This window comes from Dermacentor silvarum, chromosome 11 (assembly GCF_013339745.2).
Source record: "Dermacentor silvarum isolate Dsil-2018 chromosome 11, BIME_Dsil_1.4, whole genome shotgun sequence".
Taxonomy (NCBI): Eukaryota; Metazoa; Arthropoda; class Arachnida; order Ixodida; family Ixodidae; genus Dermacentor; species Dermacentor silvarum.
The window spans coordinates 73,206,086-73,231,170 of record NC_051164.1 but is presented as its reverse complement, the minus strand read 5'-3'; the positions used below and the strand labels follow the sequence as shown (position 1 = coordinate 73,231,170).

The following is a 25,085-nucleotide window of genomic DNA, read 5'->3' as shown; positions in this document are numbered from 1 at the left end:
TATTCTTCCCCGCAAAAGCTGTCAACTACGCATCCTTGGTATGGCGTTGGCGAAGCTCGTGGATGCGTGGCTAACAGAATCTAAAAAAATTCAGGCAGCGCGTGCGCTTGTGTCACTCCTCGGACAAGTCACGCTCTTAGAAAATTATCGGAATATTTACAAATATTTTTGACAGTTTTTGGTGTTTCTCTTAATTTTAGCACTTATTCAAACATGAGCAGCTATATACTTGCAACATTTGGGACTACACAGAGACCGTGATTCATAGAGGCGTTCGTGTAGATTAATTGTGCTATTAGGTGGTAATGCGACGCGTGGCATGTGTGCGCTTCTGCTTGGTGAATCCGTTTGTACACTTTATTTTTTATGTTATTTTATTTCCACGCACCCCGCACCGAACGTCAGTTCAAGTGCGGCAGCTGTATCACCACTCGTGAAGTGTGCGCACAATCTCTTCCTGGTGTGTGTGTGTGTGTGCATGTGCTTGCGTGGCTACAGCTTTATTCTGCGCAAGGTGTAATTCATTTTTTTAGAACACGGCGGTAAGAGTTACCGGCGCCTGTACAAGGTGCCAACGTGTTGCTCTGCACATTTCATTAATTAGAAGCTTTGAAGGAAGCCACACATGAACGTTTTTCTTTTCTTTTTCGTTATGCACTAAATGTATAATTACAAATTATCAACTTGGAGTTTCCGAACAACAACCTAGAATTTGTAAATTCCAATATGGCCCATAAGGTGATCAGTTAAAAACCTAATTAGGGTTGTTCTAGTTAATTAGTGCATTATGGATTTCAATTTTTGTGCAAGTAATGTCCGCCTCTTCGAGTAGTTCAGAGGCTCTATTCTCGACACGCATGGCGGCTGCACGGCCGCCATTATCCGCCATCTTGACTCTCTCATTGGCTGTCGAGAGGTCACTTGTTTTGAAATTTGGGCCGGGAAACGGAAGTTTTGCGAAATGCAATTTCGCGTTTTAATCACAATGACGAAACGTGACGTGGAGCGGCAAATTTTATCGACTAATACTTTGTTGTGGTCATTGGCGCCTATATTGTGACTTTTGCGCTTTAAAAAGAAAGTGGACGGTAGCGTGCAGAAACCCCCGCAATGCAACTGCAATTTCGCGAATATGTGGTGGAGTTTCAAGATAGCCGGAATGCCACCTTGTTGATTGGCTGAAGGAATATCCCGTGAAGAGCGTCACAGCAAGGGCCGTTTCGTAAACGCCAATTTGACGTTGCGTGACGTTGCGCAGGCCCGCCATTGTAGGTATTTTCCGTCGTAATTTGTGGTACGACGAGCCGCGCGAAGTATGGTAATGAGCGGCCATATGCAACGGTGGTCGAGAGGCATGCGTATCACCGCATTTTCCCTGTCATTTGGGGCCATGAAAATCTTTTGTTCACAACGCGTGCTCATAGCATTTGCATCGCTCTCGGGTGGTGTAGGCATCTGTGTTTTGAAACATCATTTTTATTAAAAACACGTGTATGTGAAATAATATTGGTTGAAACTAGCAAACTTTCTGCAACTTTTTTGCGCTTTTCACTACTGCGTTTGTATCGTAATCAATATTAATGACTTTTCGCGTCATCAAAGGCTATGACAACGGCGACTTTTTAATTTATAAAAGAAATGTACGCAAGGCGGTGCCCTTGAAGTTTCCTCTCGCGGTGCGAGTAAGCAGCGAAGTGAACAAGAGATGGCAGTGCTGGCGCTTGCGTCACGCAAGCGCATGCCTGTGCCGCGCGCAACGCTATCGATGATATTCGGCCGCTTCTCAGCTAGACGAGTCGGGCCGAGTCACTTGCGATTCACGAGATAGCGATAACGCGGCCTAGAGCGCGCGTTCATCATCACTGGTCGGTCGCTTATGCTGTCTCAAGGTAGAAAGCACGCGCGTGGGCGCCAATATACGATGACTCATTCCGTTTCCCGAGGCACGGCCGCTGGATAAAAAAAAAATTGCCCGCCAATCCACCCTGTGAAGGTGGTTGGAAAGCGAAGCTTTTTACGCCACCCTCACGGTGACTGCGGCGCACTTGATATTTCACACTACAACGTAACTTTAACCACGGCCTTTCTTATTATTTACTTCACAACAATGTTCACTACTGTTTTATGATCGGTGTGATATACACTCAAATTTTCAGTTTTCACTGTAGTTACATTCGTTGCCAAGGTTAAATCAATGCACGTTCCGCGAATGGTGGTTGGTTGTTTTGCATTGGTGAAGCAGATGAGTGCTAACTCTTTCCGTGGTCTCCCCATAGTGGGGTAGTCTAGAAAATGAACCGAAGCAGTTACTAGGCTGGAATGGTTTCGAATGACGTCAACCCTCTTTCAAGCAGCTGCATAAGCTTTGCAACAGCTGCAATCTAATCTTACGGACCGCGCCGAGCCTGTTTCGGTTGTTTGCCCGCAGCCCTTATCATCCATCATGTTGGCTCATCACTTTGAAGCTTGTTTTTGTGGTTTTTCTTGCGAAAACGAGTGCTTAGTTGTACGCTGAATGCCTGAATTCAAGTAAGCTCTACTGCTATACCTGCAATTGTTAGCGGTTCGTCGGGATCGTTTTTTGATTACAACGACGGACACGACAGAACTCTTGGCTGGTAGAGGTACAAAGCTTCGCTAAAAAAAAAAAAAAAAAACCCGAAGACACGCATCCTAGCTAATGAAGCAGAAGAAAGCTTGTGCGCATGCAGACGACAGAAGCGAGAAATCATTTTGATGGAATAATCGTACGCTTTGAGCTAGCGGCTTTATTTTTACTGGGGAGGAGAACTGTACGTTTTCCTTTATCAAGAACGCTAGGTTCAATGCCTACATTGCAGTTTCTTAGGCGAAACGTCAAATTTGCGTCACCTTACGGGAGCAAATGGGGGCCATCAGCGCCATTTTGTAAGCGTCGCGCCTACGTCACACCTCGATGAAAATCGCGGGATGTCCAGAATATATCGGCTCAGTTCATGAACTTAATATATGTGCCACCTGCCTCAGGCAACCCTTCAGTTTTTTTTTTTTTTTACGTGTTTGCTGAAATACTCTCTATACAGCGAGGGATCTGTTTTATTGCAAACAGATTTTTTTATATAATGTTAAACCATGCGAGAGACGCTTTCTCGACTGATCGTCCTTTCAGCGCGATGAACACGAGATGCTTGCAGCGGCTGCTTGCGGTAAGCTAGCAGCCGCTGCAACCGCTGCATTCTGATCCAGATCTTGAGAAACTTAATCAATGTTTTGTGTGTGTGTGTGTGTGTGTGTGTGTGTGTGTGTGTGTGTGTGTGTGTGTGTGTGTGTTTTGTTTTTAAACAATGTTTTCCTTGACAATTTACCGCCAGTTTTTCGTAACGGGTATGTCTGTTTCTAAAGTGTTTTTTGTCTCTTTTGTGTACCGATTCTGAAGATGGTGTAATATGAGAACACATCTGTAGAGGATGACTGATGATGCAGATGGTGACGATGATGACGACGATCAAGCCGGTGATGGTAGTAACTAATAAAAAATTGGAAGGCGATTACAAATCTAGTTTCTGTCGACCAATTGTTGTCACTCAATTATTATTATTATTATTATTATTATTATTATTATTATTATTTGATTTGTACACATATACACACAAGGACACGAAGGAAGTAGGGAGGGAGCAAGCTGACAACTGCCACAGAGAGGCGCGCAACACCTGGCTACTCTTTCAGGAGGAGGGAATAGCGGAAATGAAAATAGGGCAGAAAGAAAAGAGGAAATAAAGAAATGACGGAGACACGTACAGACAGAATCGTGGCTGTCACAATACATTCATGCACGCCATTCCTACCCCTAACTCTCCGAGGAAGACATTGTTCTTCATCGACTTCAACTGGACGTTGAATCGCTTTCCATCTTTTTATTTAGGATAGAGTTCCCTATATTACTAATGTAAGTGGAAGTATCACGACCATTTTACTCGATATACAACCAGTTTTAATGCGAAAGCAGTAAATCCCCTATTGCGTGAAAATCTGGGGATCGTCGGCAGGCAGCGTGACCGAGCAATGTTACCAAAAAGGACCGATAGCGCAACGGAGGCTCCTGTAAACAAAGTAAATTAGAGGCTTTGAAAAGAAAATTCGGTTCATTTCGTTCTGGGTGGGAATCGAACCCGGGCTTCCGCGGTGCGAGAGGAACATGATTCCCCGACGCCATGGCGGCTCGATGGTTCTGGCTGACTAAAGGTGTGGCCTAGTGCGTGCGTCATTGGGCACGTGCATGTAGAAAAAATTATTCAACATTTCACCAAAGCGGCTATGACCTTTTCGCATTACCTCACGTAGACAGTTTTAAGTATTTCAGCCGAATTGAATTTTCGCGCGTGAAATCAGGTTCTCTTGAAAGTATGTACTACTACCGTTCTTTCATTTGGTTGACGGTACTATGTGAGGCGACGCAGTTCCTACTTCCATTGGTTTCTAGGCCATGCTGTGATGCAAATGTTTGACCCGATAAGAAAGTCTCCCTAACATCTTGCTCCGTACGGCAAACAGTAGCACTTGATTTAAATACATTAGACATGCATTGCGTCCGCAAGTTTTACAGCATCGAAATATGAACTGCTACTGAGGTAACACTGTAGAAAAAAAGTTGTCGCACTTTCACCCGAAAGGCGAAGCATCGATTGGGATAGCAGATAATTAAAGAGCTATACGGAGTAAGGGTAGTAGTTTTATCAGCTGTATACACTTGGACATGCAGCAGCACCAGCAACGCGCAGAACTGTTGTCGAGGCCGTCGGCGTTTTGCCCGCGTTCGCACCGAACGTGCGCGGTGTTGGTGACTGTTACCGGTGCCTCTGGGGGCGGCTCGGAGGTTTTCGACAAGGTCAGAATGGGACACTCGTTGAGCTGCGTCGGAAATCTTACCCACCTTCTCGCCTCGCAACGTTTTTATATAAATATGCATTTGGTGCCGCAGCTAAACGTCGCCTCCCCTCCCTCCATCTCGTCCCCCCACGGCCTTTCGCGCGACGGAAGATGTCGCGGTTGCTCTCTATATATGGTGATTGTAAAGGAGGAAAGAGACGGTTAATTCTGCAGCCCTTCAGGGAGCACGGCGCAGAACGCGCGTTTGCTCTCCGACGTGCGTTCGCTACCCGTGAAAGCGCCCGTCCCTCGCGCCTTTTCACTCGCACATACAGCATCCGGGGCGCGGCGACGATTTCATCGCCGTTGACGTCATACGGAACCTCACGGCGACGGCGACGACGGCAGAAATCCGCTTTGGAGTGTCCATATAATTGTGGATACCCGGATTGTTGGCTGAGGCACATCTTCATCTCAGTCTTTGATCTCCTGCTTTATGCAGACTCAGGTACATGTTCAGTTCCGCTCCGTCTGTCTCGTCTCCTCCCAGCCGATCTTCTGCAGGACTCTTCTGCCGGCCTTGGTTTGACTTAGGCGATGCTTCTGGCTGGAGAGGTGGCCCTCGATCAGTTCGTCTACCGTGTTATGCAGGCCCAACCTCATGAGTTTGTCCGTGGAGGCACTTATCGGGACTCCGATGGCTTGCTTGATTGCTTTTCGGATTATCACGTCAATCTGGTTCCTTTCGACCGTGCTCAGCAGGAGATACGGTGCCACGTACGTAATTCGGGAAATCACGAAGGCCTGTACGAGCCTCAGGGAGTCGTTCTCTTTCATTCCTCTGCGTCTCCTCGCCACTCTGCGGAGCATGTGCAGTACTTGCTCCGTCGTGTGCTTTAGCTTTCTCACAGACGCTTCCGCCTTGTTGTTTGCTTGTATCACCAGTCCCAGGATCTTGACACTGGGGCCCGGCAAAATGTCTTCTCCGTCTAGCACCACTTTAATATCTTCCTTGAGTCTTTTCGGCGCCCGTTGTCGTACTACCAACAGTTCCGGCTTCTGTGGCGAGCATCTTAGGCCGCATTCCTTGGCATATTTGTCCACCACTTCCGCCACCGTCTGCAGCGTGTCTTGCATCCATCCGTGGGATCCAGCCTTCGTCATCCAGAGCGAGACGTCGTCGGCGTAGAGCGCGTGCCCCAAGCCTTCAATCGCTTCGAGCGCCTTGAGCAGGTGCAGGAGTGCCATGTTGAACAACAGGGGCGAAAGGACCGAGCCTTGAGGGGTCCCCCTACTGCCCAACTCGATAAGCGGGGATACTTCCTCCCCCACTCTGATTCTTGCTTTCCGATCTGTTAGGAAACCTCGAACGTAGTTATACGCCCGTTCTCCACAGCCAGTGCTCTGGAGGTTGGTGAGGATGCTAACGTGGGAGACGTTGTCAAACGCTCCCTTGAGGTCAAGCGCCAATATGGCGCGTGGCGAATGCCTCGTGGCCTGTTTCATGACCTCCTCTTTGATCTGTATGAGCACGTCCTGCGTGAGCGAGGACAACTACCAGACGTCTGGCTAGAAGCAATCAAGGTAAAACCACTCCCCAAGAACATGAGCCCAGCACACCACAGCGGCAGACGGGAGGCCAGAGCAAAAGCTTACAACAGGCGGCTGGCTGGGCAGAAGGGGGTAATCTTCACAGACGCCTCCCAAGACAGAGGAAAAAGCTGGGCGACCGTAACGGTGACAACCACAGAAAAGCTGCTAACGTGCGCGACGGTAAAAACAAACGATGTCGACGAAGCAGAAGAGCTGGCAATTGCCCTGGCCCTCACTACACAAGGCAGGACCAGAATGGTCACAGACTCGCAACAAGCGTATAGGAGCTTCCAGTCGGGCTGGGTGTCCCGGTTGGTGCTTCGGGCGCTCAAAGGCAAGGAACCCCCGAAAGGGGAGGAGATAGAATTAATCTGGGTTCCGGCCCTCTCCGCAGTGGAGGGCAATGAGTTTGCCCACCAGCAGGCCCGAGCGCTATCACACCGAGCCGCAGCCGCGGAGAGGGAAAAGGAGGACGCAAAGCGCCAACCACTGGTCACGTACAAAGACAAAGTGGAATATTACAGAAACGGGAGACAGAGCTTCCCCGAGCCACACCTCACGTTAACGAGGGAGCAGCAGACTACATATAGGCAGATCCAGACAGAGTCGTTTCCCCACCCCCGATTACTAAACCGCATGTACCCGAGCCAGTACGGGCAAGAATGCCCCGTGTGTCACGAGCCAGGTACACTGCAACACATGATTGCAGAATGTAAATTTAGCCAACAACACCCACCACTCCTCACCAATCCTAACCCCAACATGATCCCCCTACCCATCCAACCCCTTGGAGAGCGATGGAAGATCTTGCTGTCCAGCCCCGCCCTGGAAGACCAGCTTTGGCTCGTAACCAGGGGCCAGGCGGCGAGAGCAGCATATGGATTCCCGTGAAGTGGAAACCACTTCCATCCGGCGCATGCGCTGAAAAGCTCGTGAAATAAAGTTTTTCATTCATTCATTCAGTTCCGCCGCTCTCGCACGGGCTGGTCGACCCCTTCTACACTACTCGAAACAAGCCACTTTGTCTGCCATGTGTCGCAATGTATTCCCGTGTTTCAGGGTTAGCTTGTATTCCAATTCCTAGTGTTCTAATGTCTCCGTGCAGTAAATGTTGGATGTTGGATCTCCCTTGTGAAAAAGCTGCACAGTTCCAAATGAGGTGTTGCAAGTCTGCTCTGCATGACTCCTGACAATGTGTGCATCGGGTATAAGTGTTCGCAGTCGTAGCTTGTCTGGTTTGGTGCCATTTCTCAAGTATGTGTGGTGTGTATGCAGCGTTGGCCATAACCTTGTTCAAAAAAAACCTCTTCCGTGCGAGTAAGGCCGCCCTTGTCAAACACATGTACTGGTGTAGCTTCTAATAATCTCCGTTCTAATAATAACCTTCTAATAATCTTACTGTCTGCTTTTATTTTAGTGCGAATGTAATGCATCTGTGCTCTGCTAGGAGAGCCTTCGGCCAATTCACCGACGATTACGATACTTTCCTAATGCGAAAGTTGAGCGCAGCTCTATATGTGTTTTCATTTCGCGCGTTAATATGTTTTTTTTATATAGGCAAGCGGTTTTTATTAGGAAGAGAACGCTGTGAGTAGCGCAGCTGGCGCAGACAATCTGTCTCGCGCGGCAAATTGTAAATGGAGCGAAATGTGGTGCGACCACCTCCCTAATTGGGAGAGGCAGCGTGTGGGTGCCGCATTGGCGCGATTCACAGCAGCTGCCATGCAGCTCATGCAGCGCGCTCCGTTTCCATACGACGCGCGCTACTCTGGCGCCATATCAAATCAAATCAAATCAAAATCACTTTATTTCAAGGCATTTCCTGCGGAGACAGAGACTAAAGCCTGAAACAGCCTGACAGGGCCCCTTCCCCCGTTCAGTTCATACAGCATTTACTCGTACAATAACGTATACAATGAGGTGCACATTATATAAAAATTGCAGTTGGACTCAATGTACAGGCTAAGAAGGAAAAAAAAGTGAATTATAGCACATCAGATAGCAAGTATGAGATGCATACATATGCACATAGATCACGCATAAGCATATATACATATACATAATGCTTACACAGGATTCATATGTTAGATAGCTAGTAGGACTTTTTATCGTGTTGCAAATATGCAGAGAATGATTATGCACCAGGGGTGCGATCTTGTACGCGTTCTAAAATGGAACGGAGGCGGTCCGTTCCATCGAGCCGCACACGATTGGTCAATTTGATCGGCACGGTTCAAATTGACCAATCGTGTGCGGCTAGATGGAACGGAATTTTGGAACGCGTACAAGATCGCACCCCAGTACACTGCGCGTACAAAAGAGAAGAAAGAAAAAAATGAGAAAATGCTATGAATAGAGTAGAGACTAATGTAAAAAAGTCTACAATACACATGCTGTGGTGACAAGAAACGTTTTGTACATCCTTTTAAGTTTACCAGGGCTGTCTGTCCAATTTATTATGTCTCGTAGCCATCATCGATATGATGCCGTGGCTGTCGGGCAACTCATCGCATGCGCAGGCCGTCGCCCCTCCGCTCCTCCTCCGCTCTCGCCTCGTGCTCTTACTATAGCCGCCTCCTCCACTTTCCCCCTCGCGCGCACTTCTTTCATTGGCCGCTGCGCTCCGCGTTCGCGTTAATCTTTCGCTTTGCTCGTTCGCTCAGCTACGAGGTATTGCGACGAGCGCCTAAGAGCTACACTCCAAAGAAATGGAACGCCCAGATATTTATAGCTGCGTTGTTAAAGCATGTCAATAAATTGATAGCGCGGTCACTATATAAAACAGAAATCTGGACCAGAAATTCATTTGTATCCAGGACGTGCATGTATGGTAAAGGGACGTACCTTTACAGGCTTGGTAAGCCACGGCCGCTTTGTCTGTGATGTCTTGGCGACCTTTGGGAATGGGTATACGTTCAAGAATGCCTGTGAGGAGAGAGTGAAAAAAACTTTTATTGAGCCCTTGAATGGGTCAAAGGCGGCCAGAGGGTCGCGAGACAGCCCCTGTTGCCCCCTCCCTTAGACGGCGGCCGGTCCTTGTAGTTTAGCGGCGTCCGCGGTCATCTGTACCACCCAGAGCTGATTCTCCGGGTCGCTGCTGAGCAGCATAGCCTCCCACTCGTCAGCAGCGGTATTGGTGAGTGTAGGGTGGGTGACATGTTTGTGAGTGCCCGTGACGTGTGGGCAGGCCCCCATACTGTGATGTAGGTTGGCAGGATGGTTACAGAGCGTGCAGAGCGGGGTGTAAATTTCGGGGTAGGTGCTATGGTAGAGCTTAGGGTTAGGGACGGTGTTTGAAGTAAGCGTCATGTGGTAGACTGTTCTTTGTTGAGTGAGCGGTGAGGAGGTGGGTATTCCAAGCGCGCCTTGCGATAGTATTGTAGGATCTCGCCGTAAGCGATCATGCGGTCCCTCGCCTGCAACACGTGCAAGTTGTCTGATACGGCCGCGAGGACCTGTCTTGAGGACTGATTACCGCCCTCTGCCAAAAATGGCAATGTAAAAAGCGTAATAGCATCTGATGAAGCACTCAAGATGGAAGTGCCTTGTCCACTGCTTTTGTGCATCGATAGCTCCTGGTATCCTGCATTCGACAGCCACGAATAAAGCACATGGAGAGACGCACATATTACCACGACAAAGTTCTTTAGTGCGAATCACAGAGATAAACTACACCTTATGTTTCAAAATGTTCGAAAGTGGTTTATTCCCGATGACACATTGTATAAACTATTAGTGTCCCAATAGGGTGGTGATAAGGGTTTCTCTTAAAAGGAACTCTTCTACCTGCTTTATTTCACAGAACCGTTTTTCCGCTTCTTATCTGTACAATGTGCAACTGGCGACTAAGCTGATAACGCCCATTCATCTGATGGGTAGGTGGCCATGGTAATGAGCTTTTAACAAATGGCTGGGATGCCAATTCTTAGAGCGGTAAATCGTAAAGCACCAGCGACATTATTCGCTTAAACCTGTTTAAAAAACGAAGCGATGGTGACGAAAAAGAAACAGCATTCTCCACTTGTTTGAAACGGCTCTACGGAAAGGCACGAACACGCAATGACTCTATACGAACACCAGCGCGTTCGTGTTATTCTGTGGCGCCATTTCAAGGAAATGAACCTTTACCTACACGCACAACTGTCTGTCTATACTACACCATGGTGTGCCTTACACGGAGAAGACTAACCTAATGGGCGAAACATAACATGCTTGCTAAAATACTTTTTTCCATGTGGATTGATTTCTGTGTTTTTCCGTGAAAATGTACCAACTTTCTCAGTAACCCTACTATAGTATTTGTGTTTTATTTTTACATCAGGTCCTTTTATGAACCTAACTTTAACAAATATTACGTGTAGTACTTTTTACACTACACCCTGAGCTTTGTGATGATCAGTTTTCTCAGACTCATAACGGAAGCAGTATGTTTTGGACGCTGTGTCCTGTCATCAAATATGATTTTCACTTCAGCGGTATCTTACGGCGCGAATGCTGCTAAGCACGAGGTCGCGGGATCGAATCCCGGTCATGGCAGCCGCATTTTGATGGGAGCGAAATGCAAAAACAACCGCGTACTTAGATTTACGTGCACGTTAAAAAACCCCAGGGGATCCAAATTATTCCGGAGTCCCCCACTACGGCGTGCCTCATAATCAGATCGTGGCTTTGGCACGCAAAACCCCATAATTCAATTTAATTCTTACGGCATGAAAAAAAAATAAAAGACCGCAAGAACACAGCGCTGTGTCGTTCTTTATTTTTTTTCTTTATCTAGTGTCACTACATGAGTTTTGTGTGCACCAAGATGACCCAGGCAGGCCAAATCAGGACAGTATCAACATTCGTTTTCAATTGTAGCCTTACCAGTTTGTGTAATTGCCACAACAAAGTTATTGCCTGGTGCCTTTACCGCAATTACGCGGCGTGCCAGAGTGCCTCACCTCTCAAAGTTTTCAGTAGTACGTCGTTGAGCGCGTTGAAACTACCGTACGACGACTTCGTCTTCGGTATCTTGGTCTTCTTCAACCATCCTCCGCAGGCGTAAGAGTAAAAGTCCGTGCACGGGTCGACTGTAGGGTCCAGAGACTCCTTAATCATTCTTGCTGAAAATCAAAGACGACACACCATATAAAATTGTACTTTCTCTTATACCTGTGATATGTCACGACTTCCGCAAAAGTGCTTCTTCACTTTTCACTATTTGTTCACTGGAAACACCCGCCGTGTTGGCTTAGTGGCGTTGGCGTTGCACTGCTGAGCACAAGGTCAAGGGTTCGGTTCACGGCCCTGATGGCTGCATATCTATGGAGTGTAAATGCGAAAACACTCGTGTAACGTGCATTGGGTGCACGTTAAAACACCACGGGGTCGGATGAAAGTGATGTTCTACGCTACAGCGTGCCTTCAATCAGATCTTGGTTGTGGCAACGTAAAACCCCAGAATTTGATTCATTAACTGAAAAGCTGCACATTTTCGTTAAATGCCTTCTACGTGACATCCATACTGAGTATTTTTTCTCTGAAATTGAATATGTCATATTCTTATTGTACCGAATAGAGCAATATATAGCGGTGACATCATTTCTTCAAGGTAACTTACACTCCTAATAATTCAGAGTAATATGTATGCCACCTTGTATTCATATCTCTAAGCCCTACTGAGGGACCCGAGAGCTCAATGAAAACATGCCACCCATTTCATAGGTGAAGTTCCTCTCCAGAATTAAGAGTACAGAAATTCTCTATTCATGAAATCAATACCACTAGTACTCAAATTTTTTGAAGAAAAGCAGTAGCGTTCTAATACAAATGAGTGGCCTACTTCAGTCGTTGAGGTTGAGTTTTACACACGCACATCTTTAAATTTATTTGGGCACTGCTGTATAGCAGCAGGCTTTTAATGCGAACTGCATTCTTGGTATTGTCCGGCCACTTTATTTTCTGGCTATCTATGTAATAGTGTTTGCGGGCCGATCCCGGAGGTAAGCTGCAGTGTAATAATATTGGCCCCTCTCGCAAATAGCGCAGGTTAAAAATATGGGCCGATCGCGAAGATAGTGCTATGTGATAGGGTGGGCCTAACCTCTTTCATGGCGTTCTTCAACGAATAGAAAAAAAAGTCCTTAAAAATTTCTCCGAATTTCTTTCTGCTCGAAAGAATTTTATTCGTATTCCGTATACATCTTGAGACACTTCTCGTTGGACCTGTGCTGCAATTTAGAATATTATGTGTAATGTAACATCCCTATCAAAGGGACCTTTAAGCTATTAGAGTGAAGTGAAGGAATGTGTCTTAGTAAACCGAGTTGAAAGGTCATCGGCTGGATGTTTGATGTCTCTCAGTGTATCGTTTAGTAGTGGATTCACTTCTTTCTTTGTTTATCGCGACATTTTGCATCAGCTAGAGTTTTAAATTGCTGGAGATACCTTCCCACTGTGCTAGACATGAAATACTAGCTGTTCTCAAATCTGACGTTCCTGAAGAGTGTTCTCGCGTGTATTCCACATTCTGCATGCTAGGCCGCCAAAGCTCAGTATACAAATAAAATTCCTAATTTGTTTTGCAGCTCTACGATTTACAGAATTCTGAACATCCAAGAGATAAGGTGAACGTACATTTTCAATGGACAGAATTATTTGGCTTCTGAGAGGTATATAATAATGCAAAGCATATAATAATGCAAAGCGCCGCACAGTCGTAGGCTCTCTATCACGCGAGAAGATATCTGCTTTCGCTTGCGAATATCATTGTTGTTTGTTTCTTGCGTCGTAAGCACTTGTGTCATAGTATGCGTCGCACACATTTTGTTCTCTTCGTTGTTACGCCTCTTCCAGATGGTTGTAGCGCACCAATGAAATTTTATTTTGCCTGCAACTTTATGAGGATTCAGTTTATGGCTTTAGACATGAGGAGTCGGGAAATCTCATTTAAATATGTTTTTTGTGTCTCTGAACCCACTGGTTGTCAGTAACAGTTTACATATCAGGATGTGTGATTCCTACGCCTGTCAAAGCATCACGCGTCATTCAACACTTTCGTTTAAAAGGAAGGCCTGACAGGGTTAACCTCTAGAGTAGTTTCAAGTGACCAGACTTCTAGTTCGGTGAAGAAAACAGCAAAACGTCTCTGAGATTCACGTTGGAGGACACGCAAGTCGGGTGGGCAGCTTTTTTTTCTCTATTTATATTTTTGCGCATAGTTTATAGGTAGCCTGAGGTTACGGTACTTTCAATATATGGGCCAAACAATAAAGTCACAAATTGATATATATATATATATATATATATATATATATATATGTATATATAGTCCCAAAAATAGAAGCATGTAGGAGAAACATAACAAGGAAAACAATACAAACGTAATAGTAGAGTTATGTAAGGTTTTCCTACCGGCTTCTATTTTTTGCAGTATTTCTCCAGTATTTCTGTACTGGCTCCTGTAACTCTTTGCTTCACTGATATATATATATATATATTGGAGCACGCAAAGGCGCCCAGCCCTAACAATAAATCATCCTATTCATAATCACAATATGAACCACACACAAGACCCGTTCTCTTCTTTTTTACAGCGTAACCTACAGTGCAACAAATCACTTTTGAAAGAAATATGACCATCTTTAGAAAATTATAACTGAAAATTTCGTGCACAGGAAAAATGCATGTCTTACCACGTTCCCGGCAAACATCGGTACGACAGATGTTATAGCGTCCTGAAAAGACACGGGGCTCTTTCACAAGGTTTGCAGAATCAAAATGCCACTCTATCTTTGTTGTGCTATATCTACATGTTCATGTGACTGTATACTTCAATACGGTGGCTTTTGTCAACTACATCATTTCGAACTATAAATCAGTGTTTTAGTTGCTTTCATATTTCGCTTGCCATATGTCGGAATCTCAATTGAGGCTAATCAGTGAACGTAGCAGCTAACCAAAAGCTATTTTCGACCACTTTTGCTTCAAACGAAACGGTTGTAAGACTTACCCTTTCGCCATGCCAAAATATGCTGCGGGGTTTGCAGAGGAGCTAGAAAAACGGAACATAAAACAAAACAACTTGATGATGTCAAAATAACACCCAATCTGCGGCCCCTTAAGATAACGGCTTTTCTCAAGACAATACACAATAAAATTCGACTGACCATTTGCAGGAAGCGTCTGCCTTTTCACCGTTTCATAAGCAGTCCCACTGCGATCGCTGCACATGACCCGTTTGAGACACCGATGCTATGTTTTTCTACTGGCGTAACTTGCAAATATTTGTTAGTCGACGTTAGTATAACCTCAGCATTGCACAAGTTTTCTTCGTAAGTAAAATGAGAGTTCATGACACTAGTTTAAGTCGTTATATTAGTCGGTGATAAACAAAAAACTTATGTTGTTTCGCTAGACTTGTCGCGTGCTAGCTTTTTATTGTTACTATACCCCTAGGAATGATCCGCAAAAAGAGTGCGGATGCTCAACAACGAAGTACAACTGCCTTGCCTGAAATAGATTTCCTCTGCGGCTTTGCTTCATTATGCACAATGTTTCCTGTTGGCGACCATAACTCACAGTAATAATGCGGTCTAATATAACAAATGTTTGTGAATCTATCTACTCGGCGTTCTTTATATGCTCCTCTGTAATGATTTGTAATGTAGTCCTTCAAATATCAAACACAGAGTAATTATCGTTAAGAACATCAGACCTTCCTTTAGTGATTAGCTGCCTACTACACAAATCAAATGCTAGCGTTATTAATGAAAGGCGCAGCTAAGGTGCTGCGTATCAAAATAATCAAAATTTGCAAGTTCGTCAGTGCATAGCCACGTCCTCCAAGTACTCAGAAATGCACCTTCGAGATGCGCCTAATTTTATACAGATTTGTCTTCATACTGCCTCTTACACTACCCAGCTTATGAACTTACAGATCGACAGCAATATATACATATATATATATATATATATATATATATAATGTGTGTGTGTGTGTGTGTGTGTGTGTGTGTGTGCACCGGTGCTAACATTTGGGGCAGAAACTTGGCGGTGCACAAAGAATCTCGAGACAAAGTTAAGGACCGCACAACGAGTGATGGAACGAACAATGTTAGGCCTAACGTTAAGAGACAGGAAGAGAGCGGTGTGGGCCAGAGAGCAAACGGGAATAGCCGATATTCTAGTTGATATTAAGAGGGGGAAAATGGAGCTGGAAAGGTCATGTAATGCGCAGGATGGATAACCGGTGGACCATTAGAGTTACAAAATGGATACCAAGAGAAGGGAAGCGCAGTCGACGACGGCAGAAAACTAGGTGGAGTGAAGAAGTTAGGAAATTCGCAGGCGCAAGTTGGAATCAGCTAGCGCAAGACAGGGGTAGTTGGAGATTGCAGGGAGAGGCCTTCGTCCTGCAGTGGGCATAAATATGCGATGATATATATATATATATATATATATATATATATATATATATATATATATATATATATATATATAAATCTGAGTACAGAAAAACGCCATCTAAAAAGAATTTTGCTATCTCACGTGCGCCAAAGAACATCTTTGCCAGTATCGCAGGTGTCCTCGGGTTTACTTTATTGGTTCAGCATTATGTTGCAATGCATCCCCATGAAACAAGCGGTCATGTTACACAATACGAAAGGGATTTCGAACGACATACATGAAAAGTACTATGCACATACATATAGTAGTACAGTAGTAAGCACTATAAACACACGTGCTAAATGACCAGGCGCATGTAATGCTCCTACGTGCTGGCGATCAGCGCAGCACACGCAGTGCGGCAGATGACTTCGCACAGCAGACATTGATCTGCGAGCTATGCGTGATTATGTAAAAAAGGGGTTCTGTGCTGTTTGCAGATAAACTCATGGCATCACGGTCACCGTAACCATGTCGTCCCGAAAAATCAATTACTTCATATGCGTGATGCAATAGCACCGCTGCATGCGTTATGCGTGACGTCCTTGAGAGTTCATTATTCTTCAACGGCTGCAACTAGTTTTTCTTGTCTTCTTTGTGTGTGGTAAAATTTTATGTGGAAAAAATTGTCTTTTGGTGTTTCCAGCTCTCAACTATTAGGGGTGCTGGATTTCGTGCGTGGCCATAGTCCGTGACCTTTTAGCAGATTACGCTGTGATGTCCACTTCAATCGCATAAGTATAGACATCATTGTATACCTGTGGTGTTTCTAGCATGCAGTCATTTGCCTATTAAAAACCAAATCATGCAAAAAAATAACTTACCTTGATGTGCTTCGATTCCCCATGAAGTCGTTAATGTCATCCATAGTACCGCATTGATCAGAATGAAAAGGTTCATAGTTTAGGAAGTGGCTCCAATTTCTCTTGAGCAGCAAGGACACTGCCAGGAAAATAAATATTTCGACGAGGGTTAATATATGCGGAACATGGTTCACACAAATATCGAAACAATTAAACGCCTGTGGCGTGCCTTTTGCTAATGGTATGTTTGATGCTTGTCTTTGGGTATGGCATGTTTACTTCGATGTGGTGTACTATATTTTTACAATGAAAATTTACGTTATGGCGGGTCTCTTTCCTTTAAGAATACTTTAAGTTTAACCATGCGCCCAGTTTTTTCTCTTGTAATATAATGAAAGCTACGTATGTGGTGTTGCCAACCCGAACTAATAAGGGGTTTCACGCTAATGCGAAGTTACGGGGCTCACGGCAATCTTAAGAGTGCACAGTTTGGATATATATATATATATATATATATATATATATATATATATATATATATATTGTGCGGCAGCAACGTGCCTCAATATCTTGCTATCTTCTTATCGCGATAAGCCTGTCTGTATAGAGTTTTCTTCATTAGTACATCTGTTCACTTTGACAACAGCCTGTACGTATTTTAAACCACTGAAATATTTGTTTGTTTCTTTATAGCGTTGATGGTAACAGTGAGAATTTCTATAAAATACATTTTATTGCCTTTTCTCTACCATCCCATAAGAAGCGCATTTTCCTCTTTTTCTTTCTTACCTTCTTACCACTATCACGAAGCGCGCATGCGGGCTACACAGATAGCGAGTTTCAAGTATAAATGTGTAATTTCTTTGTAAAATTAGATTGAGAACAATATGTGCTTCGTTTTTTTTTCAGCTCAAAGCAATGGTTAAGGGAAGGTAATAAGATAAGGGAAGTTGGGAAGTTAACCCCACAAGGGTAACTCTTTTGTTGCTTGCATGGAGTTTAAAAAAAAAACAGTTGCTTGTGAGTAGCAGGTGCATGAATGCGTTAAAAGAAATGTTTTGTTGGAACAGTTTACATTTTACGATCTATCATAAATGCAAAAATATTTACTCCACGCCTCCACTGATGAATGCAATATTGATTTTCTTTTAATATATGAAATGCTTTAAGCGATACCAATTCATTGACACGTGCTTTTCATTATTTCGCTTCTCATAAAACTTACAAGCAATAACCCGAAAAAGGTATGCATCGCTAAGAAGTTTTCATCAAAAGTCAGCAGCACTAATATTTCGATTAAAGTCGGGAAGGTATCTTTGAAATGGTTGCATTTGCTTTATTGAGACTTATTTCTTACTAGAAAAAGTGCTCACAGGAAGATTAAAAAATTAGGGTATCAGCACTGACCGAACAAATGAAGCATTAGGCTTGAGTCAATGTCAAGGCGTCAAAGGATCTAATCTGCCTCTGCCTTTTCTATGACAAATAATTTGTCATCGGCTTCATAGTGTTTTTCGATGCATACCACCATTATCATATTGTGATTGGGTCGTGCCTTTTAATAACCTGTTGTTGCGCTAGGTAGGCCATGCTTCTGTTTTTATTTTTGAAATGACCAATTTTTTTGTCGTGACATTGAATCAAACTGAGTTGCATTTATTCCATTCGAAATAAACAGAAAAACAAAAACAGCAGCCCCTCCCCTGTCGAGGAAATGTGGTTAAGCCAAGCTTGTCGGGCGTTTCCTTGGTGTTTTTCCGAACAAATTGCACTGAAAAGTAACGCGTTGTGTTCTAACCACAACCAGTCACACGCACTGCAGCTGGCTCCGAAGTTCCGGTTGAGCAACTCGCGTTGAAACCTGGCCGTCGCGCCGTGGAAGTTGGCTCTAGTGTTGCCGAGACGGTGCACCCCCGTTGTCGCGTTCCTGGAGGTCTAGACGTCGCTTACGTTTGGCGTCAACATCGCACTCCCGCGACTCGGGGTCCGCGGCTCTTCGCTATCGTTTCGCCTGGGAGCTTTGGAAGCCCTCACGCTGGAATAGGCACGTAGACCACGAGCCCTTTACCGAGAGCGTTCATTCTGGAAACATTTCCATGAAATGTCTTCAAAATGACACCTCTCCGTTACGTATGACAATGAATGGCTCATACCCCCTTAAGATGTGGGTCATAGCCCCGTAAACGCGGCCTCCCCATTAAGACGACAGAAGAGAGCAATTCTAGGTTGAAATGATTAGCGACAACGCAGCCAGCTGCGGAAGCAGACGATGACGACTAACGCGGGAGCAGTGGCACGCACGCGTGCCGAGCATGAGCCACCTGTGCAGGTCTGAGAGATGGAGGAGGAATAAACTTTATTTAGGGAAATGAGCAGACGCTAAAATCGTCCGAGGTGGGCGGCGTCCCTAGTCCAGGATGCCGTGGGCCTGAGCCGATATCTTGGCCCTGCTCACCAGGCGATGCTGGTCTTCAGGGCTCGGGCTTGTCAGCTGGGCCTCCCACTGCTCGACGGTTGGTCCGGTGATGGGTGGTGTCGATGCGTTTTGTTGACATTCCCATATCATATGGTAGAGGGTATTGGGCGCAGAGCAGAAGGCGCATCTGTGAGTATAGCTCGTAGGATACATGGCGTGTAGCAGGGTGCCGTGCGGGAATGTGCCGGTCTGTAATTTGCGGAAGATCACTGCCTCTTCTCTTGTTAGCTTGGGATGCGGGGGTGGGTAGATCCTCCTGCCCAGTCTGTAATGACTCAGGATATCGGAGTATCTTTTCGGGACGCTATCATGTTGGTCTGCCGGTGCTCGTGAACCCGGTGGGATAGCCCGGAGAATGTGATCTCGGGCAGCAGCGTTAGCCGCTTCATTACCCGCCAGGGACTCGTGTCCCGGGGCCCAGACAATGTAAAGTTCTTGAAAATTGTCTAGTTTTTCGAGGATGCTCAGGGCTTGTTTCGAAATGCGGCCCTTTTGGTAATTTCTGCATGCTGTTTGCGAGTCCGTGATGACTGTGATGTGATCTTCCTCTCGCTTACCCGTAGTGGCTGCCAGGGCTATCGCCGTTTCTTCCGCGCAGTCGATGTCTGAAGTGCTTACCGAGGCTGCTGCTACCTCTTGTCCTTGGCCGTTGATCACGCTGATAGCGTGGGCCGCTCTGTTCTTGTACTTTGCCGCGTCGGTGTATCTGACTTCTTCTTGTTTTGATCCTTCGTAGGCCTTACGTAGAGCTTGCACTCTCGCTCGCCTCCTTTCTCTGTTGTATTCAGGGTGCATGTTTCTCGGGATGCTGGCCACCGTGATCTTCTCCCTCAGGGGCAGAGGAACCCGCTGTTTTCTGGACTCATATTCGACTGAGTAGCCCAGTCTTATTAGGGTGTCCCTGCCCGTGCTGGTGAGCTTGAGTCGCTCTATCTGGCTCGTCTTGTGGGCCTCTGCTAGTTCCTCCCAAGTATTGTGGATGCCCAGGCTGAGTAGCTTCTCCGTCGACGTTGTCGGTGGAAGCCCCAGTGCCAGCTTGTAAGTCTTTCGTATTAGGATGTTCAATTTGTCTCTCTCGCTGTTCTTGAGACCCAGGTACGGGGTGCCGTAAGTGACTCTGCTGATTATCAGGGCTTCTATCAATCTGATTGTGTCCTGCTCTTTCAGGCCGTGCTTTTTGTTAGTCACTCTTCGCACCAAGTGCGCGACTTGGGTAACTGTCGCTTGCAGCTTTTTAATGGCGGCGAGACCGGCACCGTCCTTCTGGAAAGTGAGGCCCAGAATACGGAGTACGTCCACCTTGGGTATGTTGACTCCATGTAGGGTCAATGTTGGGTCTGGTGTCTCCTGCGGAGGCCGCCCTCTTGTCCTCCTTTTGAGGATCAGGAGCTCCGACTTTTCCGGCGCGCATGAAAGACCGCAGCGGTGTAGATAATGCTCGGTCCTGTCGATGGCTTCCTGCAGTGCGTCTTGTTGCTCGCCCACCGATCCCGTACACGTCCATATGGTCAGGTCGTCTGCATATATTGCGTGATGGATACCCCTGATGTTCTCCAAGAGCTTCGGCAATCCCCTCATCGCTATATTGAACAGCAACGGGGAGATCACCGACCCCTGGGGGGTTCCTTTGGGCGGTATTTGGAACTTCTCGGTCCTGAGGTTCCCCAGGCCTATGGTCGCCGTTCTACCCGTCAGGAAGTCCCGGACGTAGTTGTATGTCCGCCGTCCGCAGTTGGTCCGCTGTAGGCTGTTTAGCACTGCTTCGTGTGAGACGTTGTCGAAGGCTCCCTTCACGTCGAGTGCCAGGATGGCACTCTTGTGGCGTGTGCTGAGGCCGTCGATGACTTGTTCTTTTAGCTGAAGTAGAATGTCCTGGGTGGAGAGGTTTGGTCGGAAACCGAACATAGTATTCGGCAGGTGCCCCCCTTCTTCCAGGTAGGGCGAGAGTCGATTGTGGACCATGTGCTCGAAGAGTTTTCCCGCGCACGACGTGAGAGAGATCGGGCGCAGGTTCTGTATCTTGACGGGCTTGCCGGGTTTCGGGATCATCGTTACGTCCGCGTGCTTCCAGGAAGCCGGTATGCTGCCGGTCTGCCAGCTTTCATTGATATATTTTAGTAAACTCTCCGTCGCCCCGTCGTCCAGGTTACGGAGGGTCTTGTTGTTAATTTTATCCCTGCCGGGCGTCGTGTTTCTCGTGAGATTGTTTAAGGCTGCCATGATCTCCGACTTGGTGAAAGGTTGGTCTAAATCCGGATTGGGTTCCCCCTCGTACTCCGGGTGAATGACTGGCCGCGCCTTCCGTTGTTGTTCGTCTCCGAGGTATTTCCCGGTGATGGCTTCGAGCACTTCTTCCTCGGTGCCCTGGAAGTTGTGTATAAGTCTTTGTATGTGTTGCCCCGTGACATTTCTTGATTCCGTCTTCGCCAGAAGGGTCTTTAGAATGGCCCAGGTCTTTCGGTTGCTGAGGGTTCCCTGTAATCGGTCGCACACTTGATTCCAGTTCTGACGTGCGAGTTTTTCAGCATACTCTTCCGCCTGCCGCGAGACTGCGGCAATGCGGATCTTGAGTTTGCGGTTTCTCTTCTGCTTCTTCCACCTCTTCAAAAGTCCACGCCTGGCCTCCCAGAGGTGAAGTAGGTGTGGGTCGACGTCGGGATTGTCCGCAGTGAGTTGGATGGTCTTTGTGTACTTGGTAACCAAGTCCACCACGTTCTTGGTCCACTCCTCGATGTCCTCTAGGCTTCCGGGGTGTTCATATTTTCGGAAAGCGGGCCAGTCCGTAATTTTGGCCTGACCTAATCTCACGGGGGTTTTGTGGTGCGTGATTTCGGTCTGGATGATGTGATGGTCGCTGCCTAGAGTCTCTTCCAGTCTCGACCACTCGACTTGCCTTAATCCAGTGGAGAAGGTCAGGTCTGGGCTGGTGTCTCTGGAGACACTGTTGCCGATTCTAGTTGGTATTTGAGGATCGGTCCACAACGTCAGCTGGTGGTGTTGTGCCGCGTTGTGCACGTCCATACCCTTCTTGTTGGTTGATCGGTAGCCCCAAGCTACGTGTGGAGCGTTAAAGTCGCCCACCACAAGGAGTTTTTGACCCTTCGTGACTTTCTTCACTTCTCTCAGGAATTTGTCCAAGTCCTTGAGGCTGTCGCGCGGAGGACTGTATACATTCAGGATGTAGATGCTCTGCAGGGTTTTCTTGTGAGGAACAAGCTCAATCAGAGTGTGTTCAATTCTGTGGTTGATTTGGTGCTGCTGCGTCGTGTGATGTTTCTTGATCAGGACGGCGGTCCGGGTCCTTCCTGAGGCAATGTGCGTTTCGTAGCCGCGCATCGTAATATTGTTGGTTTCTGTTTCCTGTAACGCGACGACGTCAGGTTGGTGTAGGGTGCATAGGTGAAACAAATTTTGCCGTTTCCGATTTATTCCTCTGCAATTCCACTGCCAAATTTTGAGGGTTTGGGTCGCTTCTTTCTTCTTTGCTATTTTACTCGCCATCTTGGCTTCCCAGAGTCTCGTTCATCTGGGCTTCTCTGATGGGGTATTTTGGCTTTTTTCTTGCCTGCTCTTTGTCCTTTTCTAGGATGGAGATGCGTTGGCTGAGCTCGTTGCCCATCTGGGTGATCTCCTGGCGGAGCGTTTGTACGGCTGCTTGGACGGTGGCTGCCACAGATTTACTTATGGTGTCGACGGCCTGAGCGAGTTCGACTCGGAACTCATTTCTCAGTTCGGCCTTGTCTTCAATTCGGGCCTTGTTCATCTTGTGCTCTATTCCCGATTCTAGGTCCTCTATCGGGGGAGTATGTTCCCTCGGCGGCGTTAGTGTTGTGGTCGGTTCCTGCTGCTTCTGCAATTGTTCAATGAGATGTTGGAGCTTCACCTCCAGGGCTTGTTCCCTGGCCTGAGCTCTTCTGTCCCGTTCCTCCTGACGTCTTTCTTGCTCTTCTAGACGCTTCATGAGCCCTTCATTCCGCTTCATCAAGTCGGCGTTTTGCCTTCTGAGGGAAGAGATGGTTTCCTCGTATCTTGAATTTCGCTCTTGTGTCGGCAGTGAGGGAAACGGGTCGGTTGTCGACTTAGAACTGGCTATCACTTCCGCCCAGCTGATCTTCTGCTGATCTTGCTGTGGCTTATTTGTTCCATACACCGAGGAGCTTGAACTTGTCTCCCTTGTTATAGATGGCTGTCGGCCTCTTGATTTGCTTCTCTCCCTGACGTACAGGGGCGGCGGTCTTGGCTTGAGCCTTTTCTCGCACTCCTTGCTTGCCGTCTCGTGAGGTAGTCCGCATAGTTTGCACTGCAACTGGCAATCATGGTCTGCTTGTGGGTTCTGCACCCCGCACCGGTTGCAGATAGGTTTATCTGGGTTGGGGCATACGTCCTGCCGGTGGCCGATTTCTCCGCAGGCCTTGCAATACTGTACCGATCTGCGGTATGGGCGGCAACGTGTGTACGAGCTGGCCACCTTCACGTAGAAAGGGACGTGCGGACCTTCGAAGGTTATAACTGCTGAGGTGGATTTGCCGAGCATCCTCGCATGCAGGATGCCACAGTTGTTGGCTGCCAGAAGTTCCGCAAGTCGTTTCTCCGTCGTACACGCAGTGATACCGTGCACGACTCCACGCACTGTTCCTGGGAGCGGTTTGATGTACGGCGTCATTTCGTATGTGGCCGCCCCTAGTTCGATGCCGTTGATGGAACCGAGCTTGAGTGCGTAGTCCTCGTCGGCGGTGCTGGCAATTATCAGGTTCTGCTTCCATTGCGTTTGGATGGTTACTTTCGCGCAAAACTCTTTGAAAGGGGAACCACTTGCCCTTGCAAGTCCCTCGGTGATCTTCTCGTCCGGCCAGCTGGATAGCTTCATGCCGGTTCTTGGTCGGTACACCACCTTGTAATCATTATCTGGCAGCGGCGGCGTCGCGCGTCGCGGCGGTGGCTTGCCGTTGGTTCGGCTTCCCTGATCTTGCTGACGTTGCTGGTTGCTGTTGGCTTGCATGCTTGATTCCACTCTCGGGTTGCTCCTCGCGTTAAGTCCTCCTTGCTGGTTCTGGGAGTTTCCTTGCTTTCCTCCCTCTTGTATGCGGTCCTCGTTTGGCGACTTCTTGTTTTTCCTTGCCTTGATTGCTTGGAACCATGGGCCAGCTTGACTCAGCGTCTTCCCGCTGTTCTCATCGAATTCCATGTTGCTCTGGTCCGCTGTCGAGTCTTGACTATTGTTCTCTATTTCCATTTCGTGAGCATTGTCGTTCGTTTCACCTGCCATTCTCGATGCTCGCGAGGCCACGCAGGCCCGCTCCTGGGGCGCGTGCGGCGGTCGGAGAACGGCGTTCGAATATGTCGAGGTGCTCGTTGCTCGGTGGGTCAAGGTAAACAAATCCACTCACCGCTGTAATTGTGGTATCTTTCGATGCCGCTTGCCTTGTTGAGTTGAATGACACAAAATCGTGAAGTTTGGTTAAGGTTAACCGCAACAACTCGCGATAAAAGCAGCAGCCCATGTGAAGCGCGTCCGCTTCACTCGGCCCCCTGGTGGCTTTTTCTGAACAACAGAGACGCACTTTTAACGCTTGTAGCGTCAGGCATCCACCTTACGGAAATTTGGGCAATGTTTAAAAAAATGAGGCCTTACAAATTGTCTTTGAATAATATTTTACGTATCAATCTAAAACATAACAGAAAAATCTCAATATACGCTGTTGATTTTCGCTAAGTTATCAGTTTCTGTTACCACACCACATTCGTTTCGGTTTCAGAACCGTTCGCCAGCTGTTAGTAAGTTGGCTATAACTTTTGAACTAAATAAGATAAGAACATAATTCTTTCTGCAGAACATTTTTGAATGTTTGGGGATTCTCAAAATCTAATAAAGAGAAAATGTATATTTTCTTAAAAAGTGCATTTTCAAAGGTGGTGACATACCTTAAGCAAGATGT

At 46.8% G+C, this 25,085-nt stretch overlaps 1 protein-coding gene across 3 annotated transcripts in view; it reads right to left on the bottom strand.

The window, feature by feature from the left end:
• The window catches only part of LOC119433929 (neprilysin-1-like), a 97,237-nt gene that overhangs the window by 36,511 nt on the left and 35,641 nt on the right, over positions 1 to 25,085 (bottom strand). The window contains exons 2-6 of one of the 3 annotated variants that reach the window (XM_049658870.1): positions 16,695 to 16,812; positions 14,435 to 14,476; positions 14,118 to 14,159; positions 11,385 to 11,546; positions 9,286 to 9,366 (exon numbers count right to left, since the gene is read on the bottom strand). In XM_049658870.1, the coding sequence (XP_049514827.1) occupies positions 9,286 to 9,366; positions 11,385 to 11,546; positions 14,118 to 14,159; positions 14,435 to 14,476; positions 16,695 to 16,770 (403 nt within the window). In that variant the 5' untranslated portion in view covers positions 16,771 to 16,812. The remainder of the gene's footprint in view (positions 1 to 9,285; positions 9,367 to 11,384; positions 11,547 to 14,117; positions 14,160 to 14,434; positions 14,477 to 16,694; positions 16,813 to 25,085) is intronic. The other 2 variants (XM_049658871.1, XM_049658872.1) reach the window with 2 other exon arrangements.